General features: G+C 42.0%; 1 protein-coding gene across 1 annotated transcript in view; it reads right to left on the reverse strand.

The window, feature by feature from the left end:
* Positions 1 to 16793, reverse strand: part of PON1 (paraoxonase 1) — a 32520-nt gene extending 15727 nt beyond the window's left edge. Inside the window, 5 exon segments of the mRNA XM_027573461.1 lie at positions 1207 to 1333; positions 5808 to 5976; positions 7165 to 7220; positions 8723 to 8793; positions 16720 to 16793. Of these exon segments, the coding sequence (XP_027429262.1) occupies positions 1207 to 1333; positions 5808 to 5976; positions 7165 to 7220; positions 8723 to 8793; positions 16720 to 16793 (497 nt within the window).
* Between the last annotated feature and the right edge of the window lie 3968 nt (positions 16794 to 20761).

Genomic DNA, 20761 nt, shown 5'->3' on the forward strand with positions numbered 1-20761 from the left:
TTATTACAATTATTATTAGCCCAGCTTCTCTATTCTATATACTTTTCCCTAATTTAGATCTTGGTATGTGGCACATTCTCCAGATTTCAGTAAACTGATTCTCTTTCCAAAATACATTTGTTGAGTGAATGTATAAATAACCTGTTCCACCGAAAGCCGCTCTCTGAATTTGCGCTCATCCTAGGGAGGCAGAAGAAGACTTGGGCCATATAGTTCCTAGGCAGCTACTAATTAGTAGACTGACCTTCATCCAGTTACTCAATTTCTCTCCAATCTCAGTTTCCTCATCTTCAAAACCACCAGATAAAAAAAGAGAGGAGGGGATCCTGGGAACACTGCGTGCCGGGCACTCTGCTAGGTCCCTGCGTGTAAATAACACACAGTTTAAACGAAATCTAGGTTTACCAATACTGAGGTACTCCAATGCTGTCTGTTAATCATTCAGATAAAGTTTGGGACTCTAGACAATCTTAATGACTAGAGGATAAAGATCAGGAAGTTTGGGAAGACTTTGTCAGACTTTTGTCCCAAATCCCTCACTAGCCTCACAAACGAAATCCTAAGGCAAGTGAGGAAGTTGATTTTGTGTTGGGTTGACGGGGATCAGGGATCCCTGGGTATTTTCTTTTTCCTTGTGTTACATCGTCAAGAAGCCTAAGATTGGAGCTGAGTGTTAACAACAGATAGGCTACTCCATAAATCAGGTGCCCAAACAGCAGTAGGGGTAGGATGGGGAGGTATTAGAAGCACTGGATCTCAGATCTCCCTTGGGTATATGTTTCTAATTCATAGAAACATCTAAGATTCTATTTTTTTAATACAAAAAGAAATAAATGAATAAATAAGCCAGCTCATGATGTGGAATTTTTCTGTGAAACTGGTATGGGTTTGAAATATAAAGTCTGGTTTTGGAGAAGAACAGAGTTATGTCTTAATAACATCTTGAATGGACATTCTGAGGCTGAGAGCCATAAGTCAGCATCCAGGCAGCCTGGGAAATGAGAGAGGAAGAGAATGGGTCTTCTCTCAGGGGTTTGAATCTTCAAAAGTATCTGCAGAAGACCATTTGGAGGAGTTTGTGATGATTAGAAAGGAGAGTTGACCAGCCATTATCCCGCCTCCCACTCTGGCTGAAAGGAGAAACCAAAGGTGGATTAACCATCCACTGGTGTTAAAGGAAAATCGAAATATGATACATCTCAGTACTTAGGCAGAAGTTTGTGTCTAATGGTTTTCAGATGCAAAAGTGATTTTTCTTCTTCTTCAAATTTAAACAACTCAACTGTGGACTTAAAATCTGGATGGTTCACCACCAGCAGGTACATGGTATTATCTGAGAAGAGATTAAAAACAAAAATCGAAACATTAACTGAGCTCTCAGCTGTCAGCCCTGTCTCCAAAAAGCAATTTCAACCCACCTCCAACTAGTACTTAGGGTGTCAGGCAGATGGAATATTTTCATCTCCTTGTAGAGAGAAGCACTTGTGATTGCTCCAAAGGAAAAAAATGGCTAAAGAAAGAACTAGTGACAGTCTCTAAACACCTCCAAACTCCACAGGGGGGAAAAAATCCTCAACTTAAGAATGAGCAACGTTTGACACTAAAACTCCAAAGAGCTTGTTAAGCTTTCTATTGCAAATGGTCTCAGCAAGATGCAGAGTTGAGATAAAAGAGATAAAAGATGTGGAGAACACTGACATGAGAAGGTGTGCTTGGGTATAATTCACACAGTGTAAGATGATAAATTCCATAAAAAGAACACCTGAGAGATTCTATCAAAGGGAAGCAGCTTCCATGAGTCAGTCCAGCTTTAAGACATAAAAGAGACCAATTTAACTGGTCAAGAAGGTGTGATTAGAGTTGGCAAGTGAAGTTAGATTATTACAGTCTTTGCCTTAAGGAGCAGTAAGTCTTTGGGACTTTGATGTGACCAAATTGGTGTTTAAAGAAAAGCCATGCAAAGTTTAGTGGGTTGAAATGAAGAGATTTAAACAGAGAAGCCAACCAGGAGGCTCCTGGTGGTTAGGCCATTGAACAAACAAGTGTTTATTTTCATTGGTATTAAGTGCTACATAGGGAAAATAAAACCAGATAAAAGAATGAAGAGTAATGAGATGTTTTCTTCATGACAGTCAGGGAAGTTCTGATGAAGTGATGTTAAAGCAGAAACCTAAATGATATAGGAGACCAAACCATGTGAGTATCTGGAGAAAGAGCATGCCAAGGTGAGGGAAGAGAGTGTGCAAAGGGCCTGCGGCAGGAGCTTCCTTGACACTTCTCTTAATAGTGAGCTTGTGGATGGAGTAGAGTGAGTGAAAGAAAGAGTGGGAAGCCTGTAGCCATAAAGGTAGGTAGCCAATGGGGCACCTGGGTGGCTCAGTTGGTTGGGCGACTGCCTTCGGCTCAGGTCATGATCCAGGAGTCCCTGGATCGAGTCCCGCATTGGGCTCCCTGCTCGGCGGAGAGTCTGCTTCTCCCTCTGACCCTCCCCCCTCTCATGTGCTCTCTCTCTCTCTCATTCTCTCTGTCTCAAATAAAAAAAAAAATCTTTAAAAAAAAAAAAGGTAGGTAGCCAAGGCCAGTCTTGTTAGGGCTCATGGTAAGGACCCAGGGCTTACTCACTGGGGCCTTGGAGCCAAGGAGTAACATGACCTTATAGTTACAGCAGTAATCCAGGTGTGGGGGGAGAAGGGACTGGGCCAGAAGGATGGCACTGACAAGAAGTGGCAAGAAAGGATATGAAGACATTTGACAGGAAGTATCAAAAGTCCCTGATGATGGCTGAGAAATGAGGAAGTCAAAAATAAAACATGAGTGAGCACTGAAACCCAGATCCATGTTTTGTGCAGCAGATTCTACCTCTAGGCATTTATCGCAAGAAAATACTCACAGAAGATATATATATACAGGAATGTTTATTTTGGCATTGTTCACAATGAACATAAAGGCAGAAACAGACTGAATATCCATCAACAGAAGAACTACATTACTGCACTCCCATGCATCCGAATCCTAAACAGTCATTGTAAAGGAGCTCTAAATGCACTGTCATAGAAAGGAGTCCATAATGTAATATTAAATGCAAAAGCACTTTATAGAAGGGTTTGGGTAATATGACTCCCTTTTATTCTTAAAAGTGTACACATACCCAACAGTATATTTCTTTGCACTTGATGTTTTAAAAATAAAATACAATGTTGATAAATGGGTGGAGAGGTCACTGAAAGGGGACGATATATGTACATATAAAGATGTCATACGGGGTGGAAAGATAAAAGGATGGAAAATCAGTTTTCAACATGTTGAGTTTAAAGCAGCTATAGGAGAGGAACTCAAATAGAATACTCTGGTAAGCTTGAAGGAATGGAACTGAAGAGCTGATTAAAAATAAAGAATACCCCATTAAGGGAATTCTCCCAGAAAGCAGGCACAGTTAACGGTTGTGACTTGGTTGAACTTTTTGAACTAGAGCAAATAAAGAGGAGGCAAAAAATCAGTCTTTTGGGGAGTGTGCAGAGAATTTCAAATGAGTGACAAAACAATGAACAGGGGGAAAACCTGCAGTAGGATCAGAACTAAGCTAAATAAGTACATTGGAATTTTGGGGAGGAGAAATTTACTTGAGGGAGAAAGTGGTCAACAGCATAAATGAGGTGGAGGAAGGAAGAAAGGGAAAAAGGCCAGAAAGAAGGGACGGAGGGAGGGAGCTATTGCGTTAAATGAATTCTTTATATATTTTGGATATTAGCTCCTTATCAGATACACGATGTTGCAAATATTCCTTTCCATTCAGTAGGTTGGCTTTCCATTTTGTTTATGATTTCCTTTGCTGTACAGAAGCTTTTTACTTTGATGTAGTTCTACTTGTTTGTTTTTGCTTTTGTTGCTTTTGCCTTTGGTGTCAGATTTAAAAAGAATCATCTCCAAGATCTATGTCAAAGAACTTACTGCCTATGTTTTCTTCTAGGAGTTTTATGGTTTCAGGTCTTCTATTCAAGTCTTTAAACCATTTTGAGAATTCATTTAACTCAACAGCAAAAGCAAATAATCTGATTTTAGAATGGGCAGAAGAGGTGGGCCTGGGTGGCTCACTCTGTTAAGTGTCCGACTCCTGATTTCGGCTCAGGTCATGATCTCGGGGTCCTGGAATCGAGCCCTGTGTCTGGCTCTGTGCTCAGCGAGAGTCTGCTTGAAGGATTTTCTCTCTCCCTCTGCCCTTTACCCCACTCACATTCAATCTCTCTCTCAAATAAATAAATAAATCTTTAAAAAAATAAAAATAAGCAGAAGATCTGAAAAAGATATTTTTCCAAAGAACACATAGACAACCAACAGGTACAAGAAAAGATTCTCAACACCATTAATCAGGGAAATGCAAATCAAAACCATAGTGAGATACCATCTCACACCCATTAGAATGGCTATTACCAAAAAGACCAGAAATAACAAGTGTTGGCAAGGATGTGGAGAAAAAGGAGCCCTTATGCACTGTTGTTGGGAATGCAAACTGGTGCAGCCACTGTGGAAAACACTGTGGAGTTTTCTCGAAAAATTAAAAATAGGGCGCCTGGGTGGCTCAGTTGGTTAAGCGACTGCCTTCGGCTCAGGTCATGATCCTGGAGTCCCGGCATCAAGTCCCACATCAGGCTCCCTGCTCAGCGGGGAGTCTGCTTCTCCCTCTGACCCTCTTCCCTCTCATGCTCTCTATCTCTCATTCTCTCTCTCTCAAATAAATAAATAAAATCTTTAAAAAAAAAAGAAAAGAAAAATTAAAAATAGAACTACCATACAACCCAGGAATCCCATTCTGGGTATTGATCTAAAGAAAATGAAAACCCTAACTTGAAAACTATATGCTTCCCTATGTTCATTGCAGCATTACTTACAGGAGTCAAGACATGGAAACAACCTAAGTGTCCATCGATGGATGAATAAACACACACACACACATACACACACACACACACACAGAGGAATATTATTCAGCCATAAGTAAAAGAACAAAAATCCTGCCATTTGTGACAATATGGATGGACCTTAAGGGCGCTATGCTAAGTGAAATAAGTGGGGGGGGGGCGGAAACTAAAGCAAGTGATTTCTTTTATACATAGAATTAAAATCTAAAAGTGAAAGACAAAGCTCATAGATGGTGGTTGCCAGAGGTAGGGAGTGCAGGGCAGGAAAAACAGGGGCTCAAAATGTAAAAGGAAAACAAAGGCAGTTGATGTCAAATCCCGCAGGGGTTTCTGTGCACGTAGAGACCCAGCAAACGGCTGCATATAGAAAGGAAGAAATGGAAGGACAGCATGAGGGATGGGGGCGATATGTTGATAGCTTTGAAATGTGGAGAAGTAGTTTGAAGACAAAACAGAGGAACCAGTGGACAGAAGGGCACGGAAGGTGACAGGGCTGAGAGAAAACTGACCACGGTAACTTTCTGTCAGTGGATCTATAGGTTGCTGATGCTTTCTGTTAGAAAAATCTATCCTTGTAAATTCCCAGATCAGAACAATTGTTTGAAATGGAAAACCCATAATGATCAGAGCTAAATATTATTGTTACCGTAATTATAGGGATAATGTGAATGCTGGTATTTTTAAAAAATAAGTGCTTTACAAACCTTAAGTATTTTAGCATTCTCAAGCATCAGAGTGGTTATAATATTATATTTCATTAACATAGGGGATATGTTTAACAGAAGAGTAACATTAACCATGATTATACTGTAGTTGAATGAGAGGAAATATTCACTCTTTAACATTTTTTAAATTTTGGCTTTGTTTTTAATAAGCATTAAATAGCGTTACCCTCGTCTGTGAATGTGCTAATCCCATGAGGGTTAAATGAAGACTGATCGAAGTTACTTCCAGTGACCCTCAGTTCTAACACTTTTGGATCTTCTTCATTCAGGTCCATCAGAAGAATTTTGCCAGGCTTATCAGGTGCAAAGCTCTTCATTCCAGGATATTTTAATCCCTTATGAAACACGAAGAAGAAAAAAATAGACCCATTACAAATACTTCAAAAGCTGATCGAGGCGGTAGATGGCACATGGGGTCATACTGTCTGCTTCGCATCACAGGGCCACATGGGAAGCCTCTTGGTTGGCTTGTGCGATAGGCCCATGGGGGTTCTGGAAGCCACATGTTCCACCAGTCCACCCCACACAACACACTGGCTCAGACCCTTCCATCACCAGCAGCAAAGCCATATGTGTCCCATACCACAGTTCCCAACTCATGAGAAAGATCAAAAATGGAAAAGTAGACCAACTGGGCAATTGCTAATGGGCTTCAATCATATAAGCAAGGAATATGGAGAGGACACTGGTTATGGTTTTTAAAATGTCTCCTGGCAGGTTCCTTGGAAGCTTCTGAGGGACAGAGTTTTAGGGGAAGTCTAGCGAGCCCAGAGACAACTTCTTTCTTAGCCTTCAATGAGAACAACACAGCTGTTTTTTGTTTTAGATGCTGGGGTCCCATATAAGATTTTGCTTGGAATATGTTATTCTGTTGCTTTAGAAAAGAGGTTTGCAAGACGCTGCTGGAGAAGATGACTAGTCTTCCATCTTCATAGGAGAAAACTGGACTAAATAAATTACAACAGGCAGCAAAGGGTGTTGACTTCTTTTGTTTTTGAGCTATGTCACCACCACAGTGGTTTGTATGCAGAAGAGGTTCAACAAACGTGGTGGCTTCACTCTTCAAAGTGTGGAAATTGTGGAATGGCCTATCAATAATTTTAGATTAAAGGGCTTACTTTGAAAAGTGTGAAAGAAAAAGGTAAAATCTAAATGACATGTGGAGGGATATATAGAAACATACACCCAATTCAGTAAATATTTGACTATACCACTTAAGTGCCTCAAGGGATAGACCATCGATGGAAAGCCATTCTTGAACTCACTGGACTCAGAAATTGCTACAATGGAAGATAAGGTCATATTTGAGTTCAGCGTACAGACAGGAGTACACATATGCCTAGAAGGCATACAGCCATAATTTTAACACCGGTGTAAAATGTATATACTATTTGTTTTTTGAACCATATAACTGCTTATTTTATTTGAAGGTGGGCATTGGAAAATAGCAAGCTTAAACAAAAGACTTAAGCTGCTGGGTCTAGAACATGGCGTAGAGCACCGTAAAGAAAGAAACCACTTACAGAGCTAATGAAAGCCAGTCCATTAGGGAGTATCTCCAAGTCTTCAGAGCCAGTTTCTGCCAGAAGAGAGAATAGTCAGGACAGAGTGCTGTGGACGGCTGCAGGGAGCTAGGGATCCTTCTCTTTACCACTCTTAGCTGGAAAATGGGGCTACATATTTAGCTCTTATTCGATAGATTCAGAATAATGAACTCTTTCATTTACTTCTTCAAATTGACTAATAGGAGTCTATAAAAATTAGAAGACACTGATATAATTAAGTGTAATTAAAATTTACACTTAATATGTATTTTTTAAAATTAATGGACTAGAACTTTTTCCTCAGGGTCTGAAATCTCTTACATAAAGTTCATGGAAATTCACAAAATTTATAAAAGGTACAATTATTTGAAAACAGCTTGCTGTTTTGTTAAAGACACAGCATAAACTACCAACATATATTAATACGTAATTCCAAATCCAATAAATTCTTTTGAGAACCATATTGGAAATATAGGCAGATTCCAAATTCTTCAGTTAAAATGGGGATACATTTCATATGCAAAATACACATCCACTATTAATTTTAAGCATCAGTAAAATATCACCAAGCTAATTATACTTTACATGTACATTTTTAAAATCTCTATCAACCTAGAGACAAATGAGATTTTTGATTTTGTATTGATACTCTTAGTGGAGATGTTTGTTTTTCAAATATCCAGTGACATATAATATCAATATCATATTTATTTTCTAGAGAAAGATTACACTGTAAGATATCTGGCCAACCTTATTGATGCTGACCGAATAAGTCATATGGTCTAGCCTTTCCTTCCTTAGTCAACTGAGATAAATAATTCTAAACTTAGCAAAACAAAACGTAACATCCAAAGCATGGATCTCAAACAAGTTGTCCTCAAATAACAAAATAGGTTGGTTGAAACCAGACGGGGACTTGAGTCCTGTGACACTCCCTGTTGGTTGCCTGTAAGCTGCTACTCCCCTGGCGTTTTACCTTTGCTGACAGGGCCTGCCTTCCCCAATGGGAGCCCCATAATTACTTTCCCAGCTTCCTTTGCAGCTAGGGCCCCAGCCTGTTGTCTATCTCTGACTAATGAGATCTGAGGGGAAATCTGCTGAGAACTTCTGGGAAAAAATATTCTTACCCCATATTTAAAAGAGGGATGCATGAGGGCAAGTCTTGTGGTAACTGCCAAGGTGTGTGAGGGCTTTTTAAAATTTGTCCCTTTACTCACTGCTTTTTCTCCTTCCCTGTCCCTCCCCTGGAATCTCCTTAGGTTGTATTACCATAAAATCAAACACTGTTCTCACTTATTGTTTTTGCTAAACTGACCAAACAAAAACAAACTATGAAAAACCATCAATACCTTGGCCATATGTTGGTGAAGTCAAAAGTCAAGTACGCTGGTATTTATAATTAACTACTGACTTAATCATTCTCTCCTGGTTCATGGTTCTATTTTTTTAACAAAACTAAACAGGTGTATTAATCAAATCAATAGCAAGATAATACTGCAAGTTCCAATGAGATACTTCCTCATCTCTACATACTTACCTATTCCTTTCACTAAATTACAGTTAGGAAGTTCGACTGGTGTTACTTCTCAGAAGGCATTAAGTCGTGTTCTGGGGGAGAAAAAAAAAAGTAATAAAACGCACCGAAAACTATTCAGAAATTGCAGTTAAGTTGCAAAAGTTAGCTGCCAATACAGTTTTCCTCAACTGGACTTTGCCTGAGTTTCAACCCCGGGGTTAGCGGTCCCTGGAGTCTGAGTGATTCTACCAAACAAGGTCAGAATAAGACCTGTGGGGCCTCTGGGTACATTCAGTGTTTATTTAGCCGAGGTGGACAGATCCACAAAGGAAATACATCATGTCCTCTCCAGAGCTCTGCGCATTTTGGCAGGAATAGGAACTATTTCATCAGCTGCGTAAGGAGTCCTATGTGGAAATTTGGGTTAAATAGCAACATGGTTCCAATTTACTCCATTGATGTTTTAGGGCTGCTGACAGATGGGCCTCCTACCCATCTGCCAGTCTGGCTCCAAAGCCTGGACTGGGCATCTGCTTTGGGGTGTGTCACTTGAAAAACACAGGTGTGCTTAAAGGGTTTATAACTTCAGAAAATCATACCCACGGCCAGCATATAAAAAGACATTTCACACACACACACACACACACACACACACACACACACACACACACACACAAGCAACTTATTAAATTTGAGTGCATAAACATCCCGGGGAACATTTGAGCACAGGACAAAAGAAAAAAGGCCAGATGTGGGAAGGACGTACCAGCCGGCTGCCTGAGCAGAGCAAAACTATTGTTGAGGCATTTAAAAGAACTGGCCCACAACATCAGCACGGCCAAGAGATTTAAACAATCAACACTTTTTTTGAGAACTAATGATACAATATGGTCCTTAGCGAGTAGCAATGATTATTCAAGAATACCCAGAAATCTTATTTGGCTAAAGATAGGCTGAGAAATTCTTCACTTGCCTTACTGATAATTTAGTCTCACAGAGGAAGAGGTTGGGCTAGGGGACACTCTGGATAAAATTCTTAAGATGGTATAAAATGATAGGGATTTGGGGTGCTCCATCTTTCATCCAGAAAAAATGTAACATGTTCCTACTGCCATGGCGCTGGCCATCAATTCCACCCACCTTTGGAGAGGGTCTGACCTCACAGGCTGGGAGTGGGGTCTAGCAATTAGCTTTGTTAATCATTGTTAACAGGAAAAACCACAGTTTATCCTGAAGCACAACCAGAGAGGAGAACCACCAGCCCAGGTGCTAGAGCTCCAGAGATGAATGAATAGCTGAAGAAGTCCTGGCCTGTGAACAGAGAGAGGGTGGTTCCCTGAATGATGAACTTGAATTTACAAAGGAGACTTCAAGGGAAAGTTGGGCTCTGCCCCCATGACCTGAGAAGCTACAAGGTATTTAAAAAATGGGAATCTGACATTATAATTACAAAAGTTCACAATAAAGAAATAAAAGGCAAAAGGACGCTGCATTAGGAAAAGGATTTTGCATGGCGCGCGCACACACGCACACGCACACATGCGCGCGCGCACACACCCTAAAACAGGTTCACAAAAGGATACTCATCCTAATACATGTAATACATTCTTAACTTTTTTATTCAAATCTATTTCATTCATTTCACAATGCTGGCTATAATCTAAATTTGATTTGTGAACCTCCATTTTGGAAAACCTTGGTCTAGGGAAACCTCAGTGAATACCCGTAAAGTACCCCAAGGGATTCAAAGGACAGCACCAACGATGTTGAAGTTGCAGGTCCCGTAGAAGAGATTCGATGACATGAAATCCCTGAAGGGGCCAAGACTTGTGAAAAATACCAAGGGTAGCCAAAGTAGCTGTTCTTAGAGCCAAAGCCACACGGGAAGAACAGGCGCACTGCCTGGTCACAAGGCCCATCAGACCTGATGGGATAACAGAGGTCAGGGAAAAGCAGAGCAGATCAGCCCCCATCCTCGTTCAGGCTTCTGTCGCATGCAAGACCATCTCTGACCTGGTAAATGTAGAATAATCACAGTCAAAGGGAGCCCAGGGTAGGTAAGGAGGCATGAAATCAGCACTCAGTTGCTTTGAGGTCAAATGTGTGGCCCCAGAACAAGTCATATCTCAACAGAATAATCACTGAGACTACAGCTCACGTACGGTATATACCCTCATTTAATCTTCCAACCCCTTCCTGAGGTTTTACTTCCCCGATTTTATGGATGACTAAGTTTAAGGGGCTTTTCAAATCCGCAAGCTTATGAAGTGGCTGAGTTGGGACTGGAGCTCAAGTGAGAAGGCAAAGCTCACATTCGGTTGTCTGCTCAACATGCACAGTTAACGCTGCTTAAAACCGGAGGAAGCACCAGAAAACAACTCCGCCTGTGTTACTATAATCCAGCTCATATTTTTCTATCTTAATCTTAATTATCAGGAAATAGCTGATTAAGGGCTTGCTCAGGTTCAGATGTTCCAGGTCTAAGGGATAAAATTCAATGTGTGCGGTGCGCCCCTTATTTCACAGGCCTCTGAAGTCTGGCCAGAAATCACACAATCCCTGCTGTGAATTATTCTTCGCAAATATGTGCTTGCTTCTCACAAAAGAAAGCATGGATCTTTAGCTTATGCATTAAGAAATCCATTCTGGAACTTTCCTTGGGGCCATATTCAGCCTCCTCAGTCTACTTTCTGCTACTGTACTCTCCTCATTCCTCCATTATTCCTTATTGGGACCAACTGTGTGCCAAGCCCTATGCGAAGGGCTCTTGTGCATACCTCCCCAGTTACTTTCCTCATCACGTTTGAGGCAACGATTAATATCTTACCTGATTGGTAGGTAAGAAAACTGAGGCAAAGAGAAGCTACGTAGTTTGCTTGTGGTTGCTTATTTCAAATGGTAGAGATGGGATTTGAAATAAGGTGTCATGATATGGGGCCCTTTTCTATCTATCGATTTCACACCCCTTTTCCCTTGTTCCCACTTCTCCCTCTGCCTAGAACGCCCCTACCTCCTAACCCCGGGGGGGAAGACTCCTTCTCATGCCTTTTTGTAGCTCCTCCTGGTCTTCTGTGATACGATTAATAACTCCTTTATCTGCATGAACCTCCTCATCTACGTCTATCACGTCTCTGACCCTATTGTTTCGTAAGTTACTGGTTTTTGGTCTTGTGGCTCATAGTAAACTCTGAAATCTGTGAGTGAATACTGCATCCTATTCATCTTTGTAACCCAGCAAGGACCCAGCACCTGCAGAGAGAAGGTCGTCCGTAGATGTCTGCCCAGTTGTTTTGTGGAATTACTAGGCGGGTGCATCAGATGGAGAAAGTGGTGTCAGTTGTATTGATAGGGAAGGCTGGAGAGTTATTTATTCATCCTTAGCTTAGGGTCGGTCACATGAGGCATTATCCTAATATATATTCAAATATCACTCATTAGGTGGATCATTCGTAGGTGGATTTTTGTGATAGCATATGGCCAAAAATAAAGCTAACATTTACAGAGTACCTTTCATGTGCCAGATTTTATATTTATCCTACTATGATATGTACTATCATCCCATAAGTTTCAGGTGAAGAGACAGGCTCAGCATGGTAAAGTGACTTGGAAGTTGCAGAACTGGCACCCAGCCCAGTTCTGCTGGAATCCACCACTGCCCTTTTCCCACCGTGGTGTGGAACGTGGAGCAGGCGTGGGGTGGCAGAAATGCTCACATTAGCTTTGCAGTCTCCTTCTAATGCAGGGAAACGGTCTCACACGTCACAAGCAGCAACTTAGGAATGGGCAAGTTGCATAGAGACGCAGGGCGGCAACATTCCACACTCCCAGGGCGCTGTTCGTAGCCCAGTCCAAGGCATTCCTTGGGTTTGCGCGTCCACACCCCACGAGGTCACAACAGCCGACTACAGAGCTGGGCAGGGGAGACTACTGATCCAGGGGAGCTCTCTCGGTTCCTTCCTCGGTGCTGTTATCACCTCGAAAGCATTAGGGAACCCCCTCGAGACACCTTTTAAATCCTTTCACAAGTTCCCACCAGCCCCAGACCTATACAATCTCATGTGAACCTGCCCCACTCCTGTCTACTGGATCTCTGAAGAACACAGGGTGTATCCACTGTGGGGGTTTGGGTTGCTCATGATGCGGGTCTCAGGACATAATCTCTTCCTTTCTCTTCCTTGGGCAGATTCATGATCTTCTCTGGGACTCAAGGGCCTTGCCTCTAAATAGTAACAAATGTAATTTACTGATCCTCCAGAATCTCTTGATCTGGTTCTAACATGGGTGATAATAGGATTTGAATGTCCTTTAAAGAAGTGCATACAAATCCCCTGGGGGAACTTGTTAAATGGTGCTGATTTGGATTCTGTAGTGTGGGGTGAGGCCCGAGATTGTGCCACTGAGACTGAGCTCCCAGCCGATGCTCATGCATCCGGTCCACAGCCCCTTTGAGGATTGAGGCTTCAGGGCCTTTCAAACAGGGGGCCCTGCTGCTCCTGTCTGGGCTGCTCGCATCATCCATCTCACTAACCACCATCCTCTCGGCCCTGCATCGTTCCTATTCTCCAGGTTCTTCTAGATCCCCCTTCCATTCTAAAACCAGAGGTTCATCTCACTCCCACTTTCCTCTTGCCTTCTCAAATGTCTGATTAAAGGTAGAAGTTTTTTTTCTTTCATTTTTAAATAAGATTCTTTAAATTTAAATTTTACTTAGTTAACAATTTTGGTTTCTGAAGTAGAATTTAATGACTCATCACTTACATAACAACACCCAGTGCTCATCACAACATGTGCCCTCCTTAATACCCATCACCCGTTTAGCCCAACCCCCCACCCACCTCCCTGCAGCAACCCTCAGTTTGTTCTCTATCCTTTCTTTTTTTAAAGATTTCATTTATTTACTCATGCGAGACAGAGAGAGAGAGAGAGAGAGAGAGAAGCAGGCCCCCAAGGAGCAGGGAGCCCGATGCGGGACTTGATCTCAGGACCCTGGGATCATGACCTGAGCCAAAGGCACACGCTTAACCATCTGAGCCCCCAGGCACCCTGTTCTCTATCCTTAAGAGTCTCTTTTAGTTTGTTTCCCTCTCTCCTTCCCCTCATCTCTTCCCATATGTTCATCTGTTTTTGTTTTTGTTTTTTTCTTAAATTCCACATATGAGTGAAATCGTATGGTATTTGTCTTTCTCTGGCTGACTTATTTCACTTAGCATAATACATTCTAACTCTATCCACATTGTTGCAAACGGCAAGAGTTCATTCTTTCTGATGGCTGCGTAATATTCCATTGTATATATATTCCACATCTTCTTTATCCATTCATCTGTTAATGGACATTTGGGCTCTCTCCATTGTTTTGGCTATTCTTGATAATGCTGCTATAAACATCAGGGATGCATGTACCCCTTCGAATCTGTATTTTTGTATCCTTTGGGTAAATATGTAGTAGTGCGATTGCTGGGTCCTAGGGTAGTTCTATTTTTAACTTTTTGAGGAGAATTTTGTATCCTCTGGGTAAATATGTAATAGTGCAATTGCTGGGTCCTAGGGTAGTTCTATTTTTAACTTTTTGAGGAAACACTGTCTTCCAGAGAGGCCCCACCAGCTTGCATTCCCACCAACAGTGTAAGTGGGTTCCTCTTCCTCTGCATGCTGGACAACACCTGTTGTTTCTTGTGTTGTTAATCTTATCCATACAGGTAGAAGTTTAAGGACTAAGGTTCTGTGCCCCCTCACTGGATCCAGGTGCTGAAAATAAAGCAGTAAATTCTGAATTCCAAATAAGACTCCAGGTCTTCCCCCTGAGGCAGCCCCACGGCAAAGCACCTCCTGCAGACATGCTATCCACAATGGGAAACCGCAGGCAAGGCCAACAAAGGGACTCACAGGGACTGGTGTTACATTGGACTATCATCATAGCGTACTTTCATCCTTTCAGAAAAATCAGAATCAGAGGAGAGGCTCAGAAAAAAAGGCCAAGGTCCCCTTGCTGCCCAAGGACAGGTCCCAACTTTATCATGTTGAAATTTGTCTTGGTGCAAGTCAATGTTATTGAACAGTCCTTTTCAAACTGGATCCCAGAGAGTCTGACAGGGTGTTTATAGATGGTACCAAGAGAGGGGAATGGAGGTGTAGGCAAGTAAGTCTGTGAAATGATGACATAAAGCAAAATTGTTTTGTTTTTGTTTCTGTTTTTTTGTAACTGAAGGATTTTTCAAAGCTTTCAATATGCCAGAGTGCACTGTCAATCTCTAGGAAAAGGCTACAAGAGATAACACTTCCCAAATTTATATGTCCAAGGAATGTGCTTTTTGTTTTTTCTTTTTTGTTTTGTTTTTGTGGAGCAAGTCTTGTGGCTCATGGTCTAAGGAACAAATTTAGGGAAATATTAAAGTTGAATCACATAAGCTCAGACCACATGTTGAGAGAGAAACTTTTCAGGGTTGGGGCAGTAAAGCTATGCTTTTACACAAAAACATATACAAAATGCCTACAAGTCTCCATTCTTAGAGTAAATTAAGGAAGGTAAACCAGAAAGACAGACCCTCACTCCTTCCTGGCAGATCTGTAATCCTGTGGAAGACATCTTTGTGTGGGGCCTCTGGAAAAGTGGGGGCAGAAGAAACCCAGGTACAGATGCAGAATTGAAAGGATAAAGCCCACAAGGGGTGTTAGATATTTATATCTCATTTATTTTCATCCCAGGATAATACCATGACCCACACATATGCTGGGGGGAAATATACATATATATGTATAATATATGTAAATATATTTATATTTATATATAATAAATATATTTAATATATAAATATATTAAATATATTTATATATATTTATATTATATATATAAATACATATATAATACATGTGAAATATATTTATATGTATAATATATATGTATTAAATAAAATAAATATAATAAAATAGAGAGATTCTCCTTTATCATCAAATAGTACTATGTTTAATGAAAATCCACAAACCGTAATTTTTACATGATTTGAACCCCAAATCACTGTTACTTTTCTCTAATAGTTTGTGATTACAAAAATAACAATTAGAAGAAAAAAACCCAACAGTTTGTAAAAAAATTATTCTGAAAGAAAGCTTGGGGTCATGAAAGTTTTTTAAAAGGCTAAAATGTTCAGTTTGGTTTTTAGTAATGTTTTACTTCAAAGTAAATAACAAGAGAGTGACTAAACCTTAGGAATTAGGATGGTCTCTAGGCTTTGAACCCCTGTAAAGTTACCATGAAACTACTGAAACATTCTTAAAAACTAACCCACCCACCCCCCACTTTTACAGTAGCTAAGGGTTTATAAGTACTTTAAGGGAAGCAGAGCACTAACGTTTATTCAATAGTTACTATGTCCCAGGCAGGATGAGTGTGTCTTATTGGTTCAGTCTTACTAAAGCCGAGAATGTTAGAGATGTAATGTGATTTGCCCAAGATCCCATAATGGAAGGGACAGAGCAAGAACCCAGGACATCAGATGCCTGCGCCAGGGTTCTATCCTCCCCCCGACAACTACCCCCCACCACTGCCCAACTGGAGCGAGTAAGAGGTGGGGGCAGGCCCTCACAGAGTGTGTTTGCTCCCACCTGCTCTGCTCCGCATGTGTTTTGTGTCTCTGTGTGGCCTCAAATTGAGAATCCCCAAGCTGGGAAAGATTTATGGCCATGACGGGGCGGCTCCTTCCCTAACTGCCCCAATTATCAGGGGAGATCCCAGGTCTGGTGCTCTATCTTGAAGCGAGAATGAGAGGTAATTCTGTAGCCAAGGCACACGGATCCTCATGAAAAATCAATTTGTGTATGCCAACAACTTGGCCATCACACCAGTGTGATTTGTGCCCTTCCTCCATCTCTCAGGCCGTGAACAAGGACATGTTTTCAACCTGTGCATCTAGAATTTACCTGGGGACTTTCGGTTTAAAACTACACCCCACTTTCAGGGGAGCTCCTGGGGTTGGCGGGGTGGCAAGGACTGGGGCTGCAGCCCTCACCACAACTCAACTTACTGATAAGAAGCCTGGTGATCCCTGAAGAGTGCCAGTCCCAGCCCCAAGAGGGTGAGCATCATCAGCTTCGCCATGGCTCGGACAGGAACGGAGAACTGGGCTGATACACAGACTGCAGGAGACTGGCCCGCCTGCAGCCTGAGCCTCGATGGGGCTGCCCGGGCTTGGCTTGCCCCGCCCCTCCCCTCTCCGCAGCACAGAGGGCACCAGCTTGGGGTCAGCACCAGAGGCCAGGAGCTGCGTGCTCCCTGGAGACCTTGAAGAGAGGAGATACGGAACAGCTGCCCAGACCTGGCAAGAGGTGGAGAGCATGCCGGTTGGTGGAAATGGAGAGCTGTGGGAAAAGAGAGCCAGGCTTTGATGAACACTCACTTTGTGCCAACAAGGTCCTAATCCCTGTGGCTCAGAGGGGTTCAGTAATGGGATCACTGTGACTCAGCCAGAAAAACACGGAAGGAAGAAAGGGCTGTGATTAGAACCCCTAGGATCTAACTTCATTCTCACCAGGCTACCACTGTGTGTCACCTTCAAACATCTGGATTTCAGGTATCTCAATCTCCGAGCAACACTCCTGAGCTTACAGCTCAGCAAGTACATCACTGCAACATTCATTCATTCCAGGCACTCACCGGCCACTTATTCAGTACCTGCTGTGCTCTAGAAATCCGTAAAATACATCACTACTGTCTATATAGTGCTGTGGGTGATGCTTGTGTGCATTATGGGTATGCAGATATTCTATGGAAAAGGATAAAACAGGGAAAAAAGATAAGGAGTACTGAGGTGCCATTTAAAGAATGGGAATCAGGAGAAGCCTCACTGTTAAGGGGATACTGGAGCAAAGCCGGAAAGGAGGTGCCTCTGTACACCCATGTCTCCTTTCTCTCCTGTTTCCATGAAGAAATTGTTCCCTACTTCACTGAAGACCAGCCATTCCCTTTCTTTCTTTCCTTCTCAAGGATTTTGGTCTCAGGTGCAACTTCCCTCTCCTGCAACATCCATCTAGTCCTCTTCTCTGGAATAATGCGATCAGATACCAACATGCTTTAGTGTGATTCAGATTTCCGGGGAAAATGCTCTTTGACCCCACATTCTAACTCTTCCCTCTTTCTCTGCTCTCTCTCTCTCTCTCGCTTTTAAAAACCTCTGAAAGATTTGCCAACAGTTGCTGCTTCCATTTTATCACCTCTTGTAACAGATGAATGATGGCCACAAATTCTTTGATACATCTCCTGTTGTGGAGTGGGCATGGGACCTTGCCCTCAAGTGGGTGCTGACTCTGTGAATGCCTTAATTCATAAAATTCAGTGGCGCTATTCCCGTTTGCAGGCACAGCCTTAGGGACCAACAGCTTCCACCTCCTGTCACTTGGAACACTTGCTCTTAAGCCTTGAGCTTCTGCATCATAAATCCCATCACATCATTGGAGTGTTCACAGGAAAGGTTCTGAACACATGGAGAGGGAAAGTGCCAGCCCTCTAGCCATCCACACCAAGGCAGCAGACCTGGAATGAAGCCTTCTTGGACACTCCAGACTAGTCCAGCCACCAACTGAATACCATCAAGTCACCCCAGTTGACACCATGTGGAGCAGAAGAATCTACCTACTGAGCCCTGCCCCAATTCCTTGCTCATTGTTTATGAGCATAAGCAAATGATTGTTTGATTCTGCAACTAACTTCAGAGAATATCTCCAATCTCCCATTCTCTGCTTAACCCATTCTAATATAGCTTGTGTTCCTTTGACTCAACTGTAGAATTTACTCTTTTTAAACTACCCAGAATATCCATGTTATCAAATCTGGTGGTTACTTCTCTGCTGCAACCATATTCAACTTGTAACCACATTGACCACAGATCACCACTGCCTTTTCAAATGCTTACCTCTTTTGGATTCTGTGCTCCCACCCTCTCCCAATTTTTTCCTTACCTTCCTCATCTTCTTGGCAGGGTCCTCCTGTCACTGATGTCTAAATGAAGAAGCCCTAGGACTCGCTTTAAAATATCTTCTCTTTTTACATTCTCCCTTGAGGTGATCCCCTCAATTCCACTGGATTTAAATACGATCTGTGTGCTGGTGTTTCCAAAATGTACACACCTCACCCAAGCTTGTTACTGTAGCTCTAATAAATCCTCCTTGATCTTTCTAGTTAAAGTAGCACGCCCCACCTCCAGCAACCTTTTGACATTATCCCATATCTTTCATTACTCATTGTTTTTGAAATCATCTTGTTAATTTCCTTATACATTTGTGGTCTGTTGCTGCCTAATGGAATGGAAGCTCCTTGAGTTTGGGGGTTTTGTCTTATTTCCCACTATGACCTCAAAGCATAGAAAGGAGCCTGGCAAAGAGTGGTCCTTTATTAAACATTAATGACTGGTTGGCTGCTGAGCCCTCACTTTGTGCTCACTCACTAGTGCCTGGTTTATACCTTCACTGGAATGTCTAATAGTCTCCTTAAAATTTTCCATAGCAGAACTCTTGATTCCCCACCCCAACATGTTATGTCCTCCAATCTCTCCACACTTCAATAAATGGCACCTCTGCCCTCCAGTTGCTCAAACCCAAAACCTAGGCATCTTCATTCACCCATCCTTTTCTCTACTACCTCCTTGCACCAAATATATTAGTCAGTCCCATAGGCCTTCCTTCTGTATTATCTATTGCTTCACAAACAATTGTGTCAAAATCTAGCAGTTAAAAACAGCACACATTCATTATCTCATAATTTCTGGGGATCAGTGACCTAGGTGTGGCATAACTGGATATCTCTGGCTCAAGGTCTTTCATGAATTGGCAGCTGAGCTATCAGCCAGAGGTGTTGTGATGGTTAATTTTATGTGTTAACCTGACTGGACTAAGTGATGCCCAGATAGCTGGTAAATTATTTCTGGGTATGTCTGGGAGAGTGTTTCTGGAAGAGATTAACATTTGAATCAATAAACTGAGTAAAAAGATCAATCTTATTAATCATTCATCATTCATCAATTCATCAATTCATCATTCATCATTCATCAATCTTCATTATGTGCGTGGGCATATTGAGGGCCCGAATAGAACAAAAAGGTGGAGGAAGGACAAATACTCTCTCTCTTTATTTGAGCTGGGACATCCATCTTCTTCTGCCCTTGGATATCAAAGCTTCTGGCTCTTGGACCTTCAGACTCTGGAACTTATGTCAGCGGCCCCCTCATTTCTCAGGCCTTCAGGCTAGACTGAATTATACCACTGGCTTTCCCGGCTCTCCAGCTTCCAGATAGTATATCGTGGCATACCTCAGACTTCATAATCATGTAGGCCAATTCCCACAGTCAATCTCCTCCTATCTATCTATCTATCTATCTATCTATCTATCATCTATCTATCTATCATCTATCCATCATCTATACTATTGGTTCTGGAGAACCCTGGCTAATACAGCTGTATGCTCATCTGAAGGCTCATCTGGGGTGGGGTGGAAGAGGTAAGACAGGCTTCCAAGATGACCCACATAGTTGTTGGCAGTCTTTGGTCTCTTGCCTCATGAGCCTTTCCACAGAGCTGTAGCATAATAAAGTAGCTGACATCCCACAGGGTGAGCAAACTAACAGAGCAAGACAGCATGCCCCCAAAATGGAAGCCACAGTCTTACCACAGAAGTGACACCTCTTAACTTCTGGCATATTCTCCTTGCTAGAAGCAAACAGCTCCAGTCCACATTCAAGGCAAGGAAAATTAAGCTCTACCTCTTGAGGGAAGGAATATCAAAGAATGTGTGACATATCTTTAAAACCACCACAACTTGCAAATAAATATTGAATCAGCCCACTTCTTTCCACTTCCATTGCCATCGCTCTGATCCAGGCTACCATTGTCTCTAGGCTCAAACAAAACAAAACAAAACAACCCCAAAACACTTTTCACTCTTCTCTCCCTAACCCCCAATCCATTCTCCTAACTGCAGCTAGAGTAAGCTCTTAAAAATGTAAGTCAGACCATACCATTTCCCCATTTCTCATTTTACTTTCTTATCATGATCTAAGAGGCCAGACGAGATATGAC

Source organism: Zalophus californianus, chromosome 12 (assembly GCF_009762305.2).
Source record: "Zalophus californianus isolate mZalCal1 chromosome 12, mZalCal1.pri.v2, whole genome shotgun sequence".
In the NCBI taxonomy this organism is placed as follows: Eukaryota; Metazoa; Chordata; class Mammalia; order Carnivora; family Otariidae; genus Zalophus; species Zalophus californianus.